This window comes from Lepidothrix coronata, unplaced genomic scaffold, assembly GCF_001604755.1.
Source record: "Lepidothrix coronata isolate B3197 unplaced genomic scaffold, Lepidothrix_coronata-1.0 Scaffold109, whole genome shotgun sequence".
Classification (NCBI taxonomy): Eukaryota; Metazoa; Chordata; class Aves; order Passeriformes; family Pipridae; genus Lepidothrix; species Lepidothrix coronata.
In genome coordinates, this window is record NW_016690289.1 from 1,379,172 (window position 1) to 1,401,104 (window position 21,933).

The 21,933-nt window shown below is 37.4% G+C and overlaps 1 protein-coding gene across 5 annotated transcripts in view; it reads left to right on the forward strand.

The window, feature by feature from the left end:
- Positions 1–21,933, forward strand: part of CTNND2 (catenin delta 2) — a 514,557-nt gene that overhangs the window by 489,083 nt on the left and 3,541 nt on the right. For all 5 annotated transcript variants that reach the window (XM_017824127.1, XM_017824125.1, XM_017824130.1 and 2 more), the window contains 2 exons: positions 11,739–11,865; positions 15,940–16,071. In XM_017824127.1, coding sequence (XP_017679616.1) covers positions 11,739–11,865; positions 15,940–16,071 — 259 coding nt within the window. The remainder of the gene's footprint in view (positions 1–11,738; positions 11,866–15,939; positions 16,072–21,933) is intronic.

Here is a 21,933-nt window from a genome sequence, read left to right on the forward strand (position 1 = left end):
AACAGTTCTGTGTAGCTGAAGCCAGACCTGCCCTTACTTGTACTATTTTGGTGCAGGCTCTTTTACTGAATGATGTCCAAAAATCATGTATGATGACTAAGCACAATTAAACCCAAACTAATGACTTTTTTTTTTTAATCAAATACTTGTATGTCTGTTGGACAACATATCTGTATGTTTGCTGGTAAATATCTATATGTACATACATATACATGTATGCACAAATGGGGGGGTGGATGTAAAAATCACAACACAGTGTAGACATAGAAGACACTGCCTTTAAGTATGATGTCTACAATACCCATAGGTTATGAAAAGGTTCTTCACCCAGAGGGTGGTTGGGCACTGGAACAGCTCCCCAGGAAAGTGGTTACAGCACCAAGCCTGACAGATTTCAAGAAGCTTTTGGACAAAGCTCTCAAGCACATGGTGTGATTCTTGGGGATGATCCTGGGCAGGGCTGAGAGTTAGATTTGAGGATCCCTATGGATCATTTCCAACTCAGGAGATTCTATGACTCTCTAATTTTGTCTTGGAACAAAGAGAGCTTGGGAATGTGTAAAGGAATAAACCTTAATGGTTTGAGTTATGAGCTTAGAAAGTATCTGCAGCTATGCTTGACTGTCGCTTTTCCCTTGAGGGCCTTAAAGGCATGATAGTGCTTCCCTTTAGCATTTAGCATTGTAGTGAACAGTAACTCAGCAGCCAAATTTAACAGTAATTCTTCCAGATAATTAATAAGGAGTGCATGGAAACTGGTGCCATTCTCATCCAAAACCTACTAGACTCAAGAGGTGCTAAACAAGTAAGAAAAGAATCAAAGTTTGTCCAAACAATTCTCTAGGATGAGCCTTACATATGTGACGCTAAATCATCCTCAGCACTGATACTGAGTCTAATGGTAAGCTCTAGCTGACTTATGATGGAATGACAAGGTATTGTTCACTTGAAAACTCAAGTCCATTTTAAGGTTACTAAGTACAGATTTAGAAGACAGAAATTTAATCTCATACTTGTGTAAAGTCTGTCTCCAAAGTACTCCACCCTTTGAAGTTCTCTGAAAAAAAGAAAATTTAAAATGCAGCCCAGGAGTCAGTATNTAAAACCTTCTTTCTGAAGGGAATTGTATAACTGAAGTTTCTGAAATATCCTTAGGGTAGAGCTACGAGTAGGCATCCAGAATCTAGAAGGTTATGAATAAGTGGAAGGTCACACATATAGATTTTTTTTTCAAAAATATGGTCCTTCAGAATAAGATTGTATTTTAATACTTGAATACAAAATAGAGACCTAAGAAAATTACTGCATGTGTTTTGGGACTGGGAACATTTTTAGACCACTTAAATAATGTATTAAATATTTTTAAACAAATATAAATATTAATTAGTGACAAAGAAAGTTTAGCTGGATTCATATGTACAATACCAAAAAGAATCCAGAAGTCTTTCTAAAGACTTTCAGGAGTGTTTTAAAGATACACACTAGGAGAAATTATTTTTAATTTATGTCATTTTTCTCCAAAATTCATTCAAGGAACATGATTTCTACCATTCTGAACAAAATATTATATTTAATTAACTTGTGTGCTTGATGTTTGGATATCTAGGTTCAAGTAAAGGTTCAGATAAAAGTAGATGTGTAGTAAAGAGTATGCATGAGAAACTCAGTTTCAGCAGACTTGAACAGGAATGTTGGATGGCATTGGATGGCTGCTTAGAGTTATGCAAATGAATCAGATCAATAGGACTTTTACTTGTAGTAATAGCATATGCACTTAGCACAGAGGGGAGGGAAATCAAATTAGTTACAATGGCAAATTATGGCATATTTCTGTCTCAGAGGTAAAGAGTCTAGCTGTGATGCTCTGATGCATAACACTGGGCACCTTTTGATGATGCTTCACTGTGTTGCTGTACTTACATTATCATCATCCTCATTCTTCTGGGTACTATAAGGAGGTTAAATGTGTTTGTTTAATGTGGCCAGTACATGTAAATTCAATCAAAGGTCAATGAAATATTAAGCTGCTGCATCTATATCTTACTTTGATGTTCTACATTATCTAATAATGGGTGGGGGGAAAAGTGCTAGGAAGTCCTTCTCATTTCTTCCCTCTTCTCCTAAAACTGCTAACAGAATTCAGAAACATCCTGAATATGTCTGCCATTTCAGACTTTAAGAAAGAAAACTTATGTTTTGAAAGGAGTCCCTTTTGTAGTGTGTGTGCTTTGTTCTGAGTTTCTTTTACTTCCTTTCCTGGCTACTACAGTTTGTCTTGATAAAAGAGCTATAGCTACTTCTTCCTGCAAAAAGTAGAAATGAGAAGCTTCACTGGCAGTCTCTGAATTGGTTTTGTGACTTTTAATTTTATAAAGTGCTTTTAGAGAAAGTTGTGGATCACTTAAATTGAGAGTTCTAGGCTTTGGTCCAATAGTGAGTTCCTGTTTGAGTTAACAGTGCTAAAGCTCTGACTTAGTCAATCAAAAACTCTTAAAGGTGTACCAGTAAAAAAATAATGTCTATATTATTTATGTCTATATGTATTGGTAAACTACGTGTTCAAAGCAGCGTATCCTTTAAACTCATACAGCTTAGCGATAATCACTTGGATCTCTAACTCTCTAGTTTAAGTGTATTTATGCACAAACTTTTGACCTAAAACCAAGGACAACAGGAGTTTATCTAGTTATTTTTCCAAAGAGGTGCTGGTTCCTTGTCTGTCACGGAGCTCCACATTTCAATAAAATGATCCCCTGTTTTCAGCTGCAGTGCCGCTCTTTGGGAAGCACAAAGTCCTAATGGCTCTTGATCATGGTCAGTGTCATTAGTCCTACCATATTCTTCGCCATGAGAGACAATGGTGCAATTTTTATTCTGATAATCGGTTTTTTTGTTATTTTATGTTCATAAGTATGATAGAAGAGTTCTATTTGGTTGATTTTTTGGTTTAATGCATTAAAAGAGTAAGAGGTGTTGATTACTTTCTAGTCTTTCGAAGGATGGTAGACTTAAGAAACTGACCCTGAACATGAAATAGTATTTGTCTTACTCCTGAAATGTTGTGGCCAAGAGACAAAGTTTGCATTTCTAGGTTATAAACCTGTTAAGATAGGTGAAATTGCATTTCTGGAATGAAAATGACAATATGAATCAAAAATTATTGTAAACATTTTCTTGCAGGCAAGGGTTTTTTGTACACACAAGACACAAGCAAAAATAGTTCTTTTATGAATCTAACAGTTTAAATTAGAGTTATATACCTTATGCAGGGGAAAATAGAACAGAAATTCTATCTGAAGGGCCAAATACTGCCTTCATTTCCTCTAAAATATATTAAAACAATTTTATTTCTGTATAAGGGGCAAAGTGATGCTTTGAAAAATGAATTTATTACATTTTATTGCAGTGTTTTGAGAGTTTTATTATTTAGCTGCATATAACCTCAGCAAAATGAATAATGAACTCTGCCGTATCTGAAGTCTTGTCCTTCATGCTTTGCCTCACATACGATTCCCTTTTCTTATAGCTTTTTTATTCATCAGATTAGTTCGTGTCATCTTTGCAATTTGCGCAACAGGAAATCAATAATTAATTATGGATAGGTAAAGCAATGCCTCACTAATTGCCTGAAACATCGGAGACTTTACAAAACAACTGGGGGTAGTTACCTAGCTGTTTCTCACTGGAATAGATTTGTCAAGTAATTATCATTATCTCTCCCTTATCATGTGTCTCTTTGTAGCTAAAATCAAGGGATGAGATACAAAATTATGGTACAAGTTCTGTGATTAAAAGATGATAACAACACACACCAAAATAGTACTTCAAAAAGAGAAAACTGACCAAGGCCATTTATGGTATTTTAAAAGAAAAAAAATTGAGTGATACTCTCAGAAGAATATAATACCCCATGCACTGCAATGGCAAGAGAAAAACAGGGTGAGAAAATATTGTAGATTATTTTGAGGTGGAACACTGACAGTAGGAGAATAATGGCTTTGCTTTCAGAGAAGCTGAGATGGAGGCTGGGAGGTATATGTCTCGTTTCAAAAAAAATGAGTTTAACCACCGATTCTGAAAATGTCACTTCAAAGAGCCTACAGAAAACTTAATAATCCTCAGCCAGTGCCAGACAGTTTTGCTTGGTTAATGATTGTCTGACTAGAAGCCCTTCTTTAAGCCTCATGCTGCCCTAAATATGTATTTCAATATGTATTTCTCTTTCAGCATCTTAAGCAATTGAACTTCTGCTGTGTCTGGGATGCAGAAATGGTCACTTATAAGTAAAAGCCATTTGTACATTGAGATTCAGGGTAAAAAGAAGTGCTGAGGTCAAGCCTAGTGCACAAGAAAGGAGACTGAGGCACTGTGTGTGTATCACACAGCTCTGCCAGCTGGGGAACAACCTGGCAGCCCCCAGCATCAGGCACTGGGGCAGGGGCTGAGGGCCCCTGGGAGAGGTGGCTGCTCCAGTGGCAGCACTGCCACCAGCCTGGCTTGGTCTTTCCCAGTCTGGCCCTGCCACTGTGGCTCTTTGCTTTGGCTCAAGTGATGGCACTGCTCCCATGGTGCTCTCAGTGGGGTCTTGGTCCTCTCTCCTCAGTTTGTGCAAGGGAAGAGTGAGTGGCCTTCATCCCAGCTCACTCAGCAACAGGTGTTGTACTCCCAACGTAAGCTTTAACCAGTAAACAGGCTTCATCATCATCATGAAAAGGCATTGGAAGCAAACTGTATTTTCCTTTAACCACATCAGCTAAGCAGGCGTAACTGTGAGTAACTCTTTTATACAAATCATTATAATACTTTAAATCTCCCAAACTTGAAGAATTTCTATGTTTTAAATAATCTTCTGGCTTTCATAAGCTGTGAAAATGAAACTATAAGCACAAATACTAAAATCCTCAAATGAAGATGAGCTTCGGTGATTTGTGTCTTTACTTCATGTCCGTTGATTTTGAGGGCCTGGCTCATAACTCTTTGGGAAAGGAGGGAAAACAGAACAAATGAAGTCAGCAGCCCTTTTGAAGCCACTGAAATTACTCCAGAATGAAGGGTTTAACCCAAAAAGCATGATGTGTAAGCTGGGAGAATGTCAGGATCTTCCAGTCTCAATCCCTACTCCTCTCTTGAACAACTTATCTCACCACTTTGGAAGCAAAAGATAAAATTCTAGGAGTGAAAATGTCAGTGTACTGCTTAGTATTGCAGGATAACTGATGGCAGTAAAATAACGTTTATTCATAATACATCATAAAGCAGATCAATGCCCAGGAATTCTTTTCTGATTTTGAGTTTTTGTGGAAACAACACGAGCAAGTTCAGCAAGAACAGTCCTTTCAGGAATCATTTACTGATAATAGGACTTGGCACTGTAAATTCAAAAAAAAAAATGAAGGAACATCTTTGTTTTTAAATTAGATAGTTTATCTAAAACTAATTGGTTTGTCTTTCAAGAGTGTTCCTAGAGTTTTTTTAAACCATAAGAATTTAGTTGAAACCACTCTTCCCAAGTTAACATGCTTCAACTACAAAGGCATGGGCTTTTTTAGAGAACAGCTATCTCTCCATCTCTCCTTCAGCAGCTGACGTTTCTTTGTCACCTGCTTCAGTGGTGCACCCTCACTGTTCAGGTGTCTTGGTGGGGGGTGGTTAGCCTCTGCTGCCATGGGAGAGGGCACAGGAAGAGAAGTCAGGCTTGCTACCTCTGTTGAGAAGCACTGGGAGATGTATTTATTCTTCCTCTTGTATTAAAAGAAAATTATATGATCCCAGGTTGTAAAGCCTAATGATAAGTAACAGTGGTTGTTGATGAACATTTAATATGCATTATTTCAAAAATCCCATTTAAGAGCTTCATGAGATATGTACGTGGATCACCCCAACCTTGTGACCATTTTAGATTCCTCACTACAGTCAAGTCACACACATAATTTTCATATGCCAATGTATGTAGGTTATTTGATCCAGTTCTAATTTCTACTATGTCTTATTAGTGTTGTGACAACACATTCCCAGTGAGGAATTGCCCAGACCTGTGTAAGTCTGATGAGCCTTGACTTAATTCACATCAGATTTATCTTTTATTCCAGACAGTGTCATACTGGTGCACACAAGTCAGAATGTTTCATTTAACCTGACAGCAGTGCTTTAGCTTGCGAAGGAAGCAACACCAGCAACTCAGGGCAGTGCCTGTCTGAGTTTCGAAGTGAATAGATCCTGTGTTACAAACTTACAGGCACTGTGCCTTGTTGCTGTATCACCTACTTCTAACATCATGGCAGGTCTAGTTACTTATTCCTGCAAGAGGTTGCCTATCAAAACTGCACATTTCTACAGCTTATAACCGGAGCAGTTATTACTACAGTTAATATCCTGGAACCAGTAAAAAGCTGGCTTACAGCTAAGGAGGTAAGATGACAAAGCAAGTTTGGTCCTGTGTGCTTCAAGTCATCTGTAAAATGTCTGTTAAATCAGGTCACAACAGGTTCAGACCTGAAGCAAGAAGTTGCATACTGGAGTGGTTGTAAACTGGAGGAAACATAGCGTTTTCTGTAATTTTGGGGGGTTTATCTGTTTTGTTATTGGATTTGGTGCATCATTTTTATTTTTTCTCTTTAGTGGGATTTTTCTGTTTGCAAGAAGTTGTTCTCTTTCTTTGTGACAATCTTAGGACATCTGTGGCCAGGAGTCAGGGCAGATTGTGCTCTTTAACATAGGAAGATACTGATGTGCATGCAGATATCATAAATCATACAGCTTTTCTAGACCACTCTGTGCTTTTCAAGTCAGTGTCTTCTAAGCAGCTGATCAGCATAATCAGTCAGAGTGTAGGGCTTGTTTTCATTTTTGCTGTGTGCCTATGATGTGGCGTTTCTCTTTGAGTGGATGCCATGAGATCATCCAGGCTAGGCACCGCACCATCCCTGTCTCCACCTCCCATTCCTTGGCCACCTCGGTCCTCTATCATCTGTGAATTCTTCAGGCAGGAGCACCAGTTCCCTCTTGGGTCAACTTGGTGTCAGTTCCCATCAGGGCTTAATTTAATTCAGCCCTCAAAATGTTACTGTACTAAAAGTGAGAAAATGGTATGTCTGATACCATCCACCTCCACAAATCAGCTCCTCAAATCAAAAACTCAGCTACCAGAGAGTTCTGAAAATTTGAAATTTTTGCAAACACAACAGAAAACTGGTTGGCTTTTTTTCCCCACTACATTTAAAAATCAAAAAGCATACCAAGAAAAGAAAATAAAAACAAATTATATTTTCATAAGACACATGCAATAGGTGTTTGGCACAATAAGTTTAGTCACCCTGACAAAATAATTATTTTCCCATTGTCCTGATGCAAATTATTTATTTTCAAAATTAAACTTGAACAAGAGGACAAAGAACCTGTTCGTTCCTTAAGCCCAGTAAAAGATAATCAGTAAGACTACAATATCACTTTTGTTTCCTACATTGATCATTCAGCTCCTATCCGAAATTTAATCCATGCAGCTTTCCCAAGAAGATACCATCAGAAACATGTCACTGCTAATCAAGCTTTAACATTTGGACTTTATCAAGTATAATTGAGGGATAATAGATATATTCATTATAGTCAAAATATAGACAAATGCCCAGTAGAAGATCCTTGGAAGAGGTGATAAGGATGTATAATGGTATTTCTGTACTCTGGTCATTCTCTGTCCTCCTGTAGTGTGCAGTTGCCACCTGTTAATAATTACTGCTGATTAACAAATGCACCCAGACTGTGACAGAATTGCATTGAATTTCTTTCCAGTTTGTCAGATCCTTTTGTCTTACTCTTCCTCTCCTAGATCACATTTTGCTGGTAAATTGGTTTCTTAAATAAGTCTCGCGTACTTTGCTCTTGAGTTAGCTTTCTTCTCTACAAGACATTGCTATATACTGTACCTTTAAGTACCCAAATCAATTTAATTACATTTCATTACAGGCAGTAGACCTGAAACAAACTAATGAAAGCAGCCATCGTGTCCGGTGGTATTTATATCGCCATTAAATTGAAAATACCCCCTTTAGGCTCTTAAAAATTAGTTTCAATATTTAACACTAATAGCTTTTGGAATTGTTGATGGGGATAGTTTTAATAAATTCGTTACAAACTGTTTACCTTTACAAGGAAAGAAGCTTGTTCCTTGCAACAGAAGTGAGCTAAAGATAGATGACTTAAAAGTATTTGGGTTTTGAAATGCTGTGAGCTGCCCACAATCTGTTGAAAAATACCATGAAGATCATTATACAATGATAGTTGTATGCCTTGTTTAGTCAAAAGCAATGCCAAGTCACCACAGTCCCTGTGTTAGAGTTTATTGTTTGCCTCACTGGTTTTATTGAGCTGGTTTGGCTTGCCAACTTGGGATTTTGTAGTAGAATTTATTTGAAGACCTCATTATAAGCACTACTGTCAGCAGAGAGAAGAATGAAAATTTGCAGGGAAGAAAAGAAGGAAAAACATCCGCTGCACAAAAGAGTGCTCGTGCTAGCATCCCAAATATAGCTCCCTTGCTGCTGAGGCACCTTGCAATGCTGTTTCTGAGGAAGCAATGTTGACAAAGTATTTTTGATATTCTGCAGAACAAGGGTGCCATATGCTATTCCTGTAGAGTTCATGGGACAGTGCAGGTATCAGGGATTTATTTCATCCACTTCCCATCAGAACCAGGCTGCAGATATTAATGTAAAAATACATATGGAATAGACAACAGGAAGAAATGTTTAGGGGAAGTTTCACATGACTTTTTTTTGAACCACGTGCCAGGGTTTTACTTGGGGGAAGCAAGAATGAGAAAGGAGAGTATACCTCGCCATGGATGTATCCAGATCCACAAAGCTGGAAGCATTTTTGACTTGCGCTATTGAAACAGAGCAAGGATTTTAAATGCTTGTTCTGAGGAAGATGCTACAGACCTTCACTCTGAGGAATGCAACATTAATGTGAAGGGGTAGCAGAGATCAAGAAAGTGGTACCTTGCTCCAAGAGCTCTGCCTACATCTGGTGTGTTCTGTTCCAATAAAAGATAACAGAAAGGTCAGCTTAGTAGTCATAAATTAGATAGGATGGACATCTGGGGAGATAAAAGAGCTGAGTCAAGGGATTTTCACAAGCCCCCAGCACATAGTCAGGAAAAGTTGAAAAGTTCGTGATGAAGAAGAGAAGAAAGACGACCCTTCATGAGGCTGAAGGACCAGAACGACCACCAAAGATTTCCCCAAAAGGATGACTCTGCCTCAAGCTCCGCCTAGACCCTGCCTATTATGAATATGATAATTAGATTGTGAAATTAAATGAATATGCATGTAGAGATGTTGTAATCACTCATGAAAATTGTATAAATTGCCTGACTTTTCACTGAGAAACTTTGGAGCTAGTTTGTCCAGCGAGAGCTCCCCAGCGTTGCTCGAAATAAATACCTTTGCCGCTTAAAGACCCAAAACTGTCTGAGCAGTCATACTTCTGCCTTTTTGACATCACTATGTAAGCATGGCTGATGTCTCCTCCTTTTGCAGGCAGAAAGTAATAAGTAGTCTATTCCTTTTCCTTTTATCAAATCGAAAGTCTGTCCACTTCTTCCTCCTCTTCAGTCTATTTAAAAGAAAATAAATGATCAGAAAACTACAACAGAGTGAATTATAGAAAATCACCTTTCTGGTAAGAAATTCTGACCCTGGAGAAGGAGAAAGAAGGGAACCATTTTTCTTCAGCAGAATAAAGGCATGGGCTTCTCACATGTTTTTGCTCCTTCAGTTTTATAGTAGAGAAATCACCACACAAGTTATGATGAACCAGAGATACAGAAATAATGCTAAGTATGATCCTTGTAGTCTTAATGCTTGGATAAGATTATTAGACTTAAGCTACTCATCATAACTATTGCTATAAACTATTATGTCTATTGCTATAAACTATTAAAAATGCATGTATTTTATAAACATGTACATATTATATGTAGTGTGTATATATATATATATATGGAAAAGTTTCTAATAGTTTCCAAATTGATTTAAAAATTTAGGGCTTTACAGGTGTTTTTCTTGCATTCTCATGGATCCTCCTTCCAGCTTGGAGGACATGGTTTGTATAGAAACTGCTTTTTGGAGACTGGATATAGATTGGAAAGATTGGAAGTAGGAAATTTTGGGTTGAGCAGGTGTCCTAAACATGAGTGATCTCTCAGTGGACAGTGACTGTTGATTCTAGGGAAAGTTCTGACTGTACTGTAAAAGCCCAGCCGAGATTTTAATCTTCCTTATTTTTCCCTTTGAAATTGCAACTGAGATACACACATTAGTACAAATGCATTATGTGAGGAGTACGGACATTCAAAATCTGTAGTTAGGTGTCACCTCTGTCTATGATAATTTACTTACAGCATTTCCCTCTATAACAGTCATGAGTATCTCTTTTCCTCCTGCTGTGTCACACCCTTGCTGAGTTCTCTTTCCTAAGAGTTTAGTGGAAAGGGAATTTTCAAGACATTTTCTCTTGCAGTTCTGAGAGCTAGGTGCCCATGGTGTCTGTGGACAGAAAAGAACGGTCAGAGAGGTGCCTTGAGCAAAGGCAGAGCATAGGAAGGGGTGGCATTCACTGCTGGATGTCTGGAGTAGCTGAGGTATGGAGTGGTAACGTTCTTTACTACTCCAACAGTGAATGATTATTCTGTAATAATGATGATGATGATGATGATGATGATGATGATAATAATAATAATAATAATAATACAATAAATTATAATACTATTGTATTGTGCTTATTTTTTTTAATTCAGCATTTCATTACAAAAATTTTGTTTAGCACCATGCCAGGTGCTTGCTTCAATTTCCGCTGAGCTCAACAGAAAGCAGGCATTTTTAAAACTGTGTGAGACTGGGAAAACTCAGTGTTACTGATTTAGATTTAACATTAAGCAGTGATAAAGACAGTTGCAATCTATTAATACTGAAGGCATTTGAAATGTTGTCATTTAATAAGAACAGTAGGAAAAGTCAGTTTATTTTCTTGTGATAGTTTCAGACTATAATATGTTTTTAAAAATGTGTTATTTTGGATTATTGCATTACATTATGGTGCAGAAATAAAACAAGAATTACTCAAACTCTCCTTTTTTATTTCTGAACTAGCTGTTTCTAGTATTTGTATTACTTTGTTTCTTTCCTTTTTTTTTAATACATCACCATTACAACAGTTATAAATAGAAGGAATAGAATTTCTTTCTGTACACCTTCGAGAAAACTGCAACAAGGAAAATTGCATTGATTCTTTTTCCCTTGTGTGAAGAAATGGGCAGTTAGTATAACTAAGTTAAATAGATGTCCAGTTTGGTAATCCTGAGGCTTTCCTATCTTCTACTCCAAAACTTCCTTATAAAATGGAAGTGACTTCAAACCAGAATGCCATTTGCAGTGTGAAAATAGAGGCGTGGAAAACGACAAAACTATTAAACAAATAGCCTAAAAAGTTGTCATGAATTGGAGTATTTCTGAAATGTGTTATTTTATAGAACTTTCTACATTTTATTTTCTCTCCTGCTGTGTCAGTACAGTCAGCGCATCGTATCCTGCACCACTAAGAATATTTGCCACCCAGTGGCAGGAAGAAGTTAGTGGTCTACTTGTGTATCCGTACTGAAAATACTAGCGGAAAATACTCTGTACTTGACATGGGAAACTGTATGGCATTTTCGCTGACTGTTGTCCTGATGTTTGATGTTGCAGGACGGATGGTCACAGTATCACTTTGTAGCCTCATCTTCAACAATAGAAAGGGATCGGCAAAGACCGTACTCTTCATCACGCACGCCCTCCATCTCTCCCGTGCGCATGTCTCCTAACAACCGCTCAGGTAAGAGCTGCTTTTCAGGACTGAAGTAAAGACAGAGGTAATCCATCACTATCATTTTTCTTCTTTGAGCCATGTCACTGATATCTGGATTTATTTTTAACTGTGGTGGAAGGGCACAAAGCATGTTCTTTACTCTTACCTAAATTATCTGTTCGAAACAGGATTTTTTTTTTATTTTATTTTATTATTAGCACCTTTTAAAGTTTTACAGCAGAAAAAATATTCCACAACAAACACGTTATGAATTCCCATGACGTGTTTTTGGGATTACCTGGTTCCATCTAAGGGCAATGGTGTCCATTAGTAGCACAAGGAAATTCTGTAACTCACTTTGCTAGTCATGAAAGCCACTATGTTGTTTATGGTCATTCTGCACACTTAGCAGAAGTTGAAGGATCCACATTACTTTTTGTCAGCTTTTATTCTGGGTATGTGTGCATACATATGCAGATGTCAGTTTCACAAAAGTTTGGCTACAGGTCTTGAGTAAAAAATGAATCTCAACTTATGCAATAGTGTAAATAGTGTAATTTACACTGTTTACTTAGTTACACATCAGGTAATCTTCCCCTCATCTTATTCTAAGGTAGAATGTACCTTGATTAGATAAAGCCATTCCCAGTGAAAAACGTTTAACATAAACAGAGTGTAACAGTCTTTCAGTGTGCTTTTTCGCTACTTGTTCAATCAAATGTTGCCATTCCAAAGGTACACCAGGAGTTTAGGATTAAAATTGGCCAAACTTATTACTGTCATTAGCACTGTGCCGTAGTTTGGATTTTAAGAAAATTGTTTTGCTAATTGTCTAGAAGCTGCATTTTAGTCCTGCAGAACAACCACAGAGGAGATTTGAAAATGTAGCCAGAAGTACAGTGAAAGCTGCTATTCTGTTTTCAAAATCTGTCATTGCACAAGTCCATAAAGGACTGCTACTCCATTTTTTTCTTCTCCAAAATCTCATTTTGACTGTAAGTGCAAAGTACTTGAAATGTCTGGCCCTGACATCTTAGTTTTGTCTCTTGCCAGAACTGTCTCCTCACTTCTGTTACTCTAAATTTTTGGATGAAATTTTACTGCCATCATCAGTTATTATAAGACTGGGAAAGGACAAATAATAGTGGCTGGTTATGAAGGAAGAAGAGCCAATATCATTATATACTGGTCAGTTCAATGTCATTCTAGAAAATTGGTGGAACAAATAATCACAACCTGAGCACCTCAAAGGTGGTAGGAACATAAGATACTACTTAACTCTGGGAGTATCTATTTTTAAATAGTAGTGTAAGTTGCTGTGTGTCTGGTAGTATCCATATCAAATAAAAACATTGATTCAATACTGCCTGTTCTTAAATCAACCTGAATGCGTGCTACAACATACTTAAAGCACTTTATGGAAAGAATAGTCAGTAAGTACAATCTACTGTAATCAGTAAGACTCTTTCACAAAATGTTTTTATAGGTAAGCTAGGGCAAGCTAGTGAACAGTCCAGAAAATACCATATGTGGTAATGGCATGACTGAAAACCATTCACAAAGAAAGGGGATTGCTTATTGCCAAAATAGAAGAATGCTTTGCTTGGAGGTTTACCTGGGTCCAGTACTCTTCAGTGGTTTCAGTAATGACCCAGATAATATGCAAAAGATGCCTGTTAGCTTTGTGGGTCGCGTAAACCTCAGAAGGGAGAAACTCATGTTCTTTCAAGGGCGTTATTGAAATTCAATCTGATCCTGAGAAACTGGAGATAATGTTCAAAGGAAAAAAAAAAAAAGATCCAGTCCTTTACAAATAAAGGAGAATATCTGGCTAGATGAAAGTTCTTTAGAAATGATTTAGGGATTTTAGTCAGTTGCACATATGAATTGGAAGATGGAGAAATCAGGATAGGAGAATACACTGAATGGACTGTACTTGTTTAACTCAAGTAAAAGAGGCATGAGATGGGGACAGTGGGAAGAGGTACACACCAAGTATTCAAACACATGAGAGCCAGCTATGAAGAGAAACGGCATGAACTTTTTTCTACTTCCATAGCAGACAAATGGAAATAACGAGCAGCATGGAGTCAGACTAGACATCAGGGAACATTTCCTAACAGTGGGGAAAGAAAGCACTGGAACAGACTGCTTGGAGCAGTTATGTGATCTCTGTCATTAGAGATCTTTAGCTCTAGATTAAAATCTGTCAAGAATTATTTTGTTATACTGGATCCTACCTTGGGGTAAAGAGTTGAAGTAAATGAACTCTCAACATCCCATCCATGAATAGGACTTGGTGATAACGTGCTTAAACTTGAGTAGTGAGCTCTATATTCTTTTCTGTGCCCTTTAAGAATAAGAGAGAAAACCATGATATCAGTTTTCAGTCTATCAACCAATGATTTTATGCTTGCTTCCAGTAAAAACTCTGCAAGAGGCTGCTTCTGCATTTTAACGCTTGCCTAAAAGCAGTTGTCCTCCCATGGGAAGAGAGAGAGAATTCCCACAGGGAACAGAAAGAGATGTTTTTTTCTGTATCAGTCAATTTTGTTCAAGACACCAGAGTGTTTAAAATCATTGCCAGGGTATATGAAACAAAATGTGTCCCTCAGTTAGCAGCTTTTCCAAGAGTTGCATTCTGGTTTGTTCCCCATTTAGACTCAAGCTGCCATGGGCTGATTTGGTAGTTTAATGTCATGCTTCTTTGTATCTGCTGGATTATGAGCTTTAGATTTACATCACTATTGACAAACAGTTTAAAAGCAATTCTCAGTTCTAATGGCTTCGTAAAAAACTATCACCTACATTTGCTCTGTAAATTTAAAGGCCAGGGCCAGCATAACCAACTGAAGCAGAATTCAATATTACTGGTGCTTCCCTACTCCTTAGTTTAGTACAAATGCTTCTCTGTTCCTTAACTAAAAATATAACACAGTTTAGAGATGATGAAAGATACAATTCAGGGTCAAACTTCACAGATGAGTTTGTCTCACACTTTTAAATATTTTCTTTTCCTTCTTTTTAAACAAAGACATTGTTACTGCTTTTGAGGTTCTTTTGACACAGCAAATATCTGGGTGGAGACAGGGGAGTATGTGAAAGGAAGCACCAGCATTTTAGGGTTTTTTGTGCAACTCTGCCCTCACAAGGCTCTGGGGGGCTCTGCTGCTCACGCTGTACCCCTTCTCCTGCCCTCCACAACAGGGAAAGTGCACTTTATCTACCAACACCTAGATTGAAGTCAGTTTTGACAACCTTTATTTTTTTCCTTTACATTTTTCCTATTGCTAAGCATCACAAGCTCTAAGGCTTCGTGATTAGTGCCACTGATCACCTTCACATTCTCCAGTGCTTGAGACTCGAGTATAAAACCCAGTTCTCTTCCTCATCACGTATACTTTCCTCCTTTTAGCCATACCATAAGAATAGGTGATGAAGGATTTCATTTTAATAAAAATAGGTTAAAGTAGCAGTTGTTGTTCCAATGGCAGTTGTTCATATATAGATATTTAAAGACAGAAATTGAGTTACCTTAAAGTGTTAGATGTTCTTTGCTATGTTTTCTATAAAAAAAACCTTTCCTTTCTTTCCTTTCCTTCACCAAATAGAATAATTTAATTGGTTTATTTATTTTCAAGAGAAAAGTGAATAAACCATTTTATAAGGGTTTTTCCACACAGTTGAAAGTTAACAGTCTTTTCAACAGAAATAAAGTAACCATTTTGAGGAAAAAAATGGAAGTGCCTTTACCAGAAAGTTTTGACAAGTTAAAGAAATTGAAAACAAAAAGGAGAAAACAAAAATATTGTTGTGCTTTTTTTCCATAGTAATTGTCTTAGACATTAGATGCAAGTGAAAAAGAATTAAACATTCAGAGAGAAAATTATGTTTGCAGTTGATTGTCCAATGAATAGATTTGCCTTGCACTTGAAATAACAGCACCTTTTCTTTTCCTCCATAATGTGGTAGTGTTTCTTCAATCAGTTTCATGTTAGAATGCTAACAGTTATAAACTTTACTAAAATGTTTGCTCTAGAGTTAGACACTACATTCAGTCATATATGGTAAAAAAAAAGAAAATCCATTTTTGTCATCCAGCAAGTGCCCCAGCCTCACCTCGGGAAATGATCAGCCTAAAAGAAAGAAAAACAGACTATGAATCAACTGGAACCAACGCCACTTACCATGGAAACAAGGGAGAACACACTTCTAGAAAAGACACCATGACAGGTGAGATTATGCTTGCATAGCATATGTAAAAATCATCTGTGATAGACCACTGATTTTATAGGCTTGGCTGGGTTTACTGGCATAGAGTCAACCTGCTTTGGTTGATTCCAAAGTTTTAGCCACCTCGAGAAATACAAGTGAAGATATATTTGAATTAATACAATGCTATGCGAAAATTATATGTAAAGACTATGTTTCTTCACAGAAGAGTGGCTCTAAACAAAATTTTACTTATCTTTTTCAATTTTACATTTGTTTTCATTTCAGGAGGAAGTTGGTTGATCACTTTGAATTAACTGGTATAGTTGAGCATGTGCAGTGATCCCTAACATCTGTCTTTTGCAGGGAATGGCTTTCTGGGATCAGTTAGCTTATTTTGTGTATCAGTCATTCCTAGGAAATTTGCACCTGTTCGTAAAGTCTATCCATGTTACTTTCTCAGCTGGGCTGATTTAAATACAGTAATTTTCTCTGTATGTTGTGGCATCTGTTCCAGGTTTCATTGAAGGCTTCTTTTCCCCGGTGAGCTCATTAACCTGTTAGCATTTCAGTAATTAGAAAATTTTGAGTACTTTGCCGAGTGCTGCATGTCTTCATGAATTGGTCTCTATCACCACTGTACAAGGCTTATATAATCATTATTGAACATTTTGTCACATTTATATAGTGCCAAGCATGATGGTGTGCTCTTCTCCAAATGCTGCTTCAGGGGAAGCAAAAAAATCACAGTGAGGAGTCACTCTGCACTTTCTGAATGCCTGTTACCTTCTCCCAAGCCCTCTGCAGTGGTCTTCCACAGAGGCAGAATGGGCTGCCTTTGTGTTCCTCAGCTCACTGGGGACAACCAGGAACATGCTGACTCAACATCAAACCATCCATACTAGCTTCCAAGACTGCATTCAGGATATGAAGACACTCATACTGCATCTACTGTGTCATATGTGATTGTGCAAGCAAAACCTGAAGGCCGGACTTGGAATTTGTGTGAAAATGCAATATGGAACGTTAATTAGCATGAAAGTGAAAATCTGAAGAGAGGAATGACAGTTAAGAGCATCTGGAAAATGCAGGAATTAGGAGTGTCCTGAATGGCTTCTGCAGGGTCCTATGGGAGTGTGCGGAAGATTCAGTCAAGGTACTGCATTTTATGTATCTGTAATGTTTTGAGTGTTTCACAGTCGCTGCACAAGGTAGTTCTCTAAAACACTTGAGTGGTCCTTACTTGTCTGATTATGGAGGACAGGACTGCAGTTTTTTCAGCCATTTGTCAAGGACCCATGAAGGGTGAATCTCAGGAAGAACAGCATCAAGCTGAAAAGGAAAAGGCAGAAACATTAGTATTTTGTTCCAGCTCTATCTGCAAATTTAGACTAGCAAATTATATCAGAAGGTTCACCAAAAATAGTGTCTCCATGTTGAAAATTTGTATTTCCTTGCAGATAGTCTTGTCTCCCTCCACACATTAAAAAAAATGAGCTTTTCATTTTCCCCATCCTTTTTCATTTTGTTTTTTTACTGTAGGGTTTTTCTTCTCCCATTCCTGTTTCCCTTGTTTCCTTTCTCTTGCAATATAATTTTCAGATTATGAGGTTTCTAATGCCCCAGCAACCTTTGCTCCCCTTTGATTTTTGCATTGTGTTTTCCTTTAATATCGCCTTGTATTTGTCTGTTTCTATTGATTATTTGGATGGGCTTTTAATAAGGAAACTTGAAACTCTCAGCATCACACTCAGCTATCAACTGTCTTTCCAGCTATTGAGCTCAGTCAGGAAAAAAAACAACTAAATTTGAATCAAAAAATGTAATAATATTTCAGTCTTACATGACCAACATACAAATAAATATGGAATTAACAAATAACTTTCTCTGTCTTTCAGATCACCAAATCTCTGCTCATTTGGTCTAAGCTCAAATTAAGCACCATTTTAAGAACAAAAGAAAATCACAGAAGGAGTCTTGCTCATCAACATTCAACATGACATTTGTGTAACTTAATTGTAGCTCATTAAATAATAAATATTTGATTAAAGAAAAATCTAAAATCAGTGTTTGTGATTTTTGTGAGATTTTTACTTTACTGAATGGCCTCATATAAGTTCATGTAGCAAGTTCATTGCAATGCCTGTGTTTCCTTTTGTGCATCAGACAGTGCATTGCAGCTGATACATCCACTTAGATGGGACTTAGATGAAGGTTTTTTCAGGTTTCACCTGGCATATACTTATTTTGATCTGCTCTTTTATTTTTTTGCTAAGCTGATGTATTACACAGAGCTTTCTTTGACTTATGGATTTATACAGAATGTAGAGCCACAGCTGTAGTTCCAATTTATCCATGACTGTCTCCATGCTCTTCTCCAAAGCTCTTCTGAGTTTATAGTTCAAAAATTTAATGACCTCTTGACTGGGACTGAAATGAAGGTTTTTTGATGGATTTTCAAAGTAGAAATGTTGGCTTCCTGCCGTTGTGGGGAGTTGTCAGAAAACCTCTGGGAAAAATGAAGAAACTATGAAGTACACAGTTTGGCTGAAGATGATAACTTATATTGATTTCACAGGGTTAGCTAAAAAACTAGAGGCACAATATCAAAGTTCTCATTGCTCTCTTCACAGGTTTATGAGGCCTTTTATATTTACTGTCCATTTTCTCCTCTCTGTAGATAATAATAAGCAATAATAAAATTTTGTCACCTAAAGTATATTTTTAAGACAAAAACTGTTATATTCCATTTAAAAAAATGGGAACTAAATGTGTATGTGATAATATCATCTATACCATGATGTTTTCCTTCAGAACAGGGAAGATAAGGTTCCTGTAGACTGTCATGGGACTCCTTTGAAGTTTCTTTTACTTTCTTAGTTCCCTCACTGAACTAATATGTGCATCATAGTCTACACACTGCATCTTCACTTCCAGCTGCAGAAAAACCTTCTGATTAGTTTATTTTTCTTTTGGCTGTAAAGAATCAATCATCAATACTTTTATTATTTAAACTTACTGGCAGGTCCCTGCACATTCAGAACACAAACAACCACCATCAAGTGTTACAATAGCTATAGGTGCTCAGGCTAGTTGAACTTATTATTGCTTTAAGAAACCAGAATACCCTGTAACCTTTCTCATGACCTTACCTCGTTTGTCACTGTGTGGGAAGGTGCCAGTGATAGTGACAGGCAATGATCTCTGTTACCTAAGATTTGTGAGGCACAGAAGCATTTTCCTTTACTGTCCTGAAATAAATTTTTTAAAATGGGCACCTGCTGCATATAGCAGAAAAAGCAGGTTATGAAATACCAGAGGAGGATGACTACGTAGCCAGCTGACCTCTCCTTTCTTGTTATCAGTTTGGGTTTCTGAGGGCAAAAGGCTAGTATCTTGTTATTTCAAAGTGTCTGTAAATGTGTTTAGAATAAATACAACATTTGAAAGCTGAATGTTACATCATGAATCAAGTGACTGGGACATATGAGGATAACTTTGGTCAGTGACATTTTTATCACATAAACCACCGAGTAACGTAATTTTCAAAGCTGTTGTCAACTTTAAAGAAGACTCCTGTGAGGAACTATATGCCTTTTTTTTAACATGTATCACTTTGAAAACTGCCCAGGGGAAGAAAGAAAGGTATTTTTCTGTAATGTTCGTTATGCAATGCAACCACAAAGTACTGCAGGTTGATAACAATACTCATTTTAGAACTCTCGCAATTTTGCCTAGTAAAAGATATGTCTTCAGTACTATCATGATGGATATTTAGATAATGCATAAAATATATACATAAACATTCACACTGATCACTGCTTAATTAATTTCATCTGCAGCTACAGTTCTCACATCTCTGCAAAGAAGTGTGGCTGCAAGAAAATCCCCATTTCTTACTCCTTTTACTCCTTTCCCTTCTCTTACCGTACTTTAAAAAAGAAAATTATTTCATTAGCCTCTCTTTCTGTCTGTTTTACATACACAATATTAACAGGGCAAATCAGATACTAACCACACAATATCTGTCCATTCATCTAGCTCATTCTCTCCTTTCTTTTATATCTACTCTCTGCTTTTGGACAGCAAAAGTCAACTGCTCACTGAAGCATGGCAGAGCAGAAATGGAGTTCCCAGGGATGCCACCTGCATGTTCAGAAGCGGGTACTGGAGCAGGGCTGCATGCACTGCTAGCAGCTACATTGCTTCACTTACATTTCCTCCAGAAACAGAATTATCTCAACCTCTAAGATAGCCTAAGCCAAGATTTCTTATTCTTGAACTCTTGGCATTTATTTTCAAGCACTTTATGTCTCATTGTTTTTATTACATTAAGAAAAGAATAGTAGGTTGTTTGAATTTTCATCCACATCACTGCAATGAAATCAGCAACGCAGAGCTTGCAGCTATTTTCATAAGCTGATATTATCCATTTTCCATCGCAGAATATGGGATCTGGGAGACCATAAATCTTCCATCCGGCTTATAACATTTGTGACCATCAGTGCAAATGTCACAAGAGTGCATTGGACAGCTATGCACCAACTGTGAACTATTTCTGGGTTTATGATAGTCATGGCTGTTAGCAGCACATATGTACCATATGCCTTTTTATATATCTGTATGGAAGGGTCGTGACCCTCCTCTTAAGGTCTCTCTGATTGCCTGCAGAAACAATGTACAAACTAGCATGTGTCCAGTTTGCTATTTTTCATCAGATTCTTCATAAAACCCTCAGATGTTGCACCTTATACCAGTCTTTTGACATCAAACGACCATGCACAATGTTGCCCTGTCTGACTAGAAATTTGCATGCATGAAACATCAAACCTGCTTATCTTGCAATTTGTATACATGAAAACAAGGTGGTTACAAGAAGTTCTTCCTCCATCTATGGCAGTCCAACACACTGAAAGTCACTTTCATCTTTTTTTCAAGATCTAGGACTTCACAAAATGGATAGCTGAAACACTGGGTATCTTTAGATCATGATAAGAGGAATTCGTGTAACCCAAGTTCTTCTAGCACTTTATGGGGCAAGCAAGAAAATCAGAAAAAAAAAGGCATAAAAAAGATGATATCAAGGAAAGATCTGTCAGTTGTACTACTGATCGTAATGCTGTCATGAGATGCACCAGAAGGAGCAATGCTGATGTGAACTCCTAATACCAATGGCCTCCAGAGCTCTTCCCTATTTCTTACATAAGACTATGCACTTTTTTTACTAATTGCATCCAGCTCTTCAAGACACAAGAGTTTTTTTCACCCCATCAGTTAATGGTTATGAAGTGAAAAATCTCTTTTTCCAGCTGTTAGATCTTATCACTCCACCATATAAGCCCAGTCTTTATCCTGTTTTCACAAACATGCTGGAGATCTTTAACAACAGCGTCTGAGATCTGAAAAGAAGCAACATGGAACAGTGCTGACAAAAATTTTACCCTCAACATGTAATCCATCCCTGATGTGAAGATCAGAATTGGCATATTCCAGTCAACTTTGAAGGCCATGCCATTCCTTTCTCCAGAAAGGGTGCAGTGGTGAGGGGAAAGGTAGAGGCAGTTTTACATGCAGGGGTCCATGCTAGCATGTTGTCAAAGGAAGAAAGACTTTTTACACCTTCGGTAACTGTGGTTCTTCTTAGTGATGTGACTAGCATGGATCCCATACCCAGCTTTCAGCTCTGATGTTCAGTACTAGCCCTCAGAGGTGCCTCCAGGTTTTATACCATTGCAAGGACATAAGAGAAGTCACAATCAACATCCACTGATGACTCTGATTGACAACTACTCAGTTTTTACTTTCAGGCCTGTGCTTTTGTAGTAAGAGTCCTCATGACAGCATCCAATCGTTGGTTATGTCTGGAAATTTAATAATGCATTA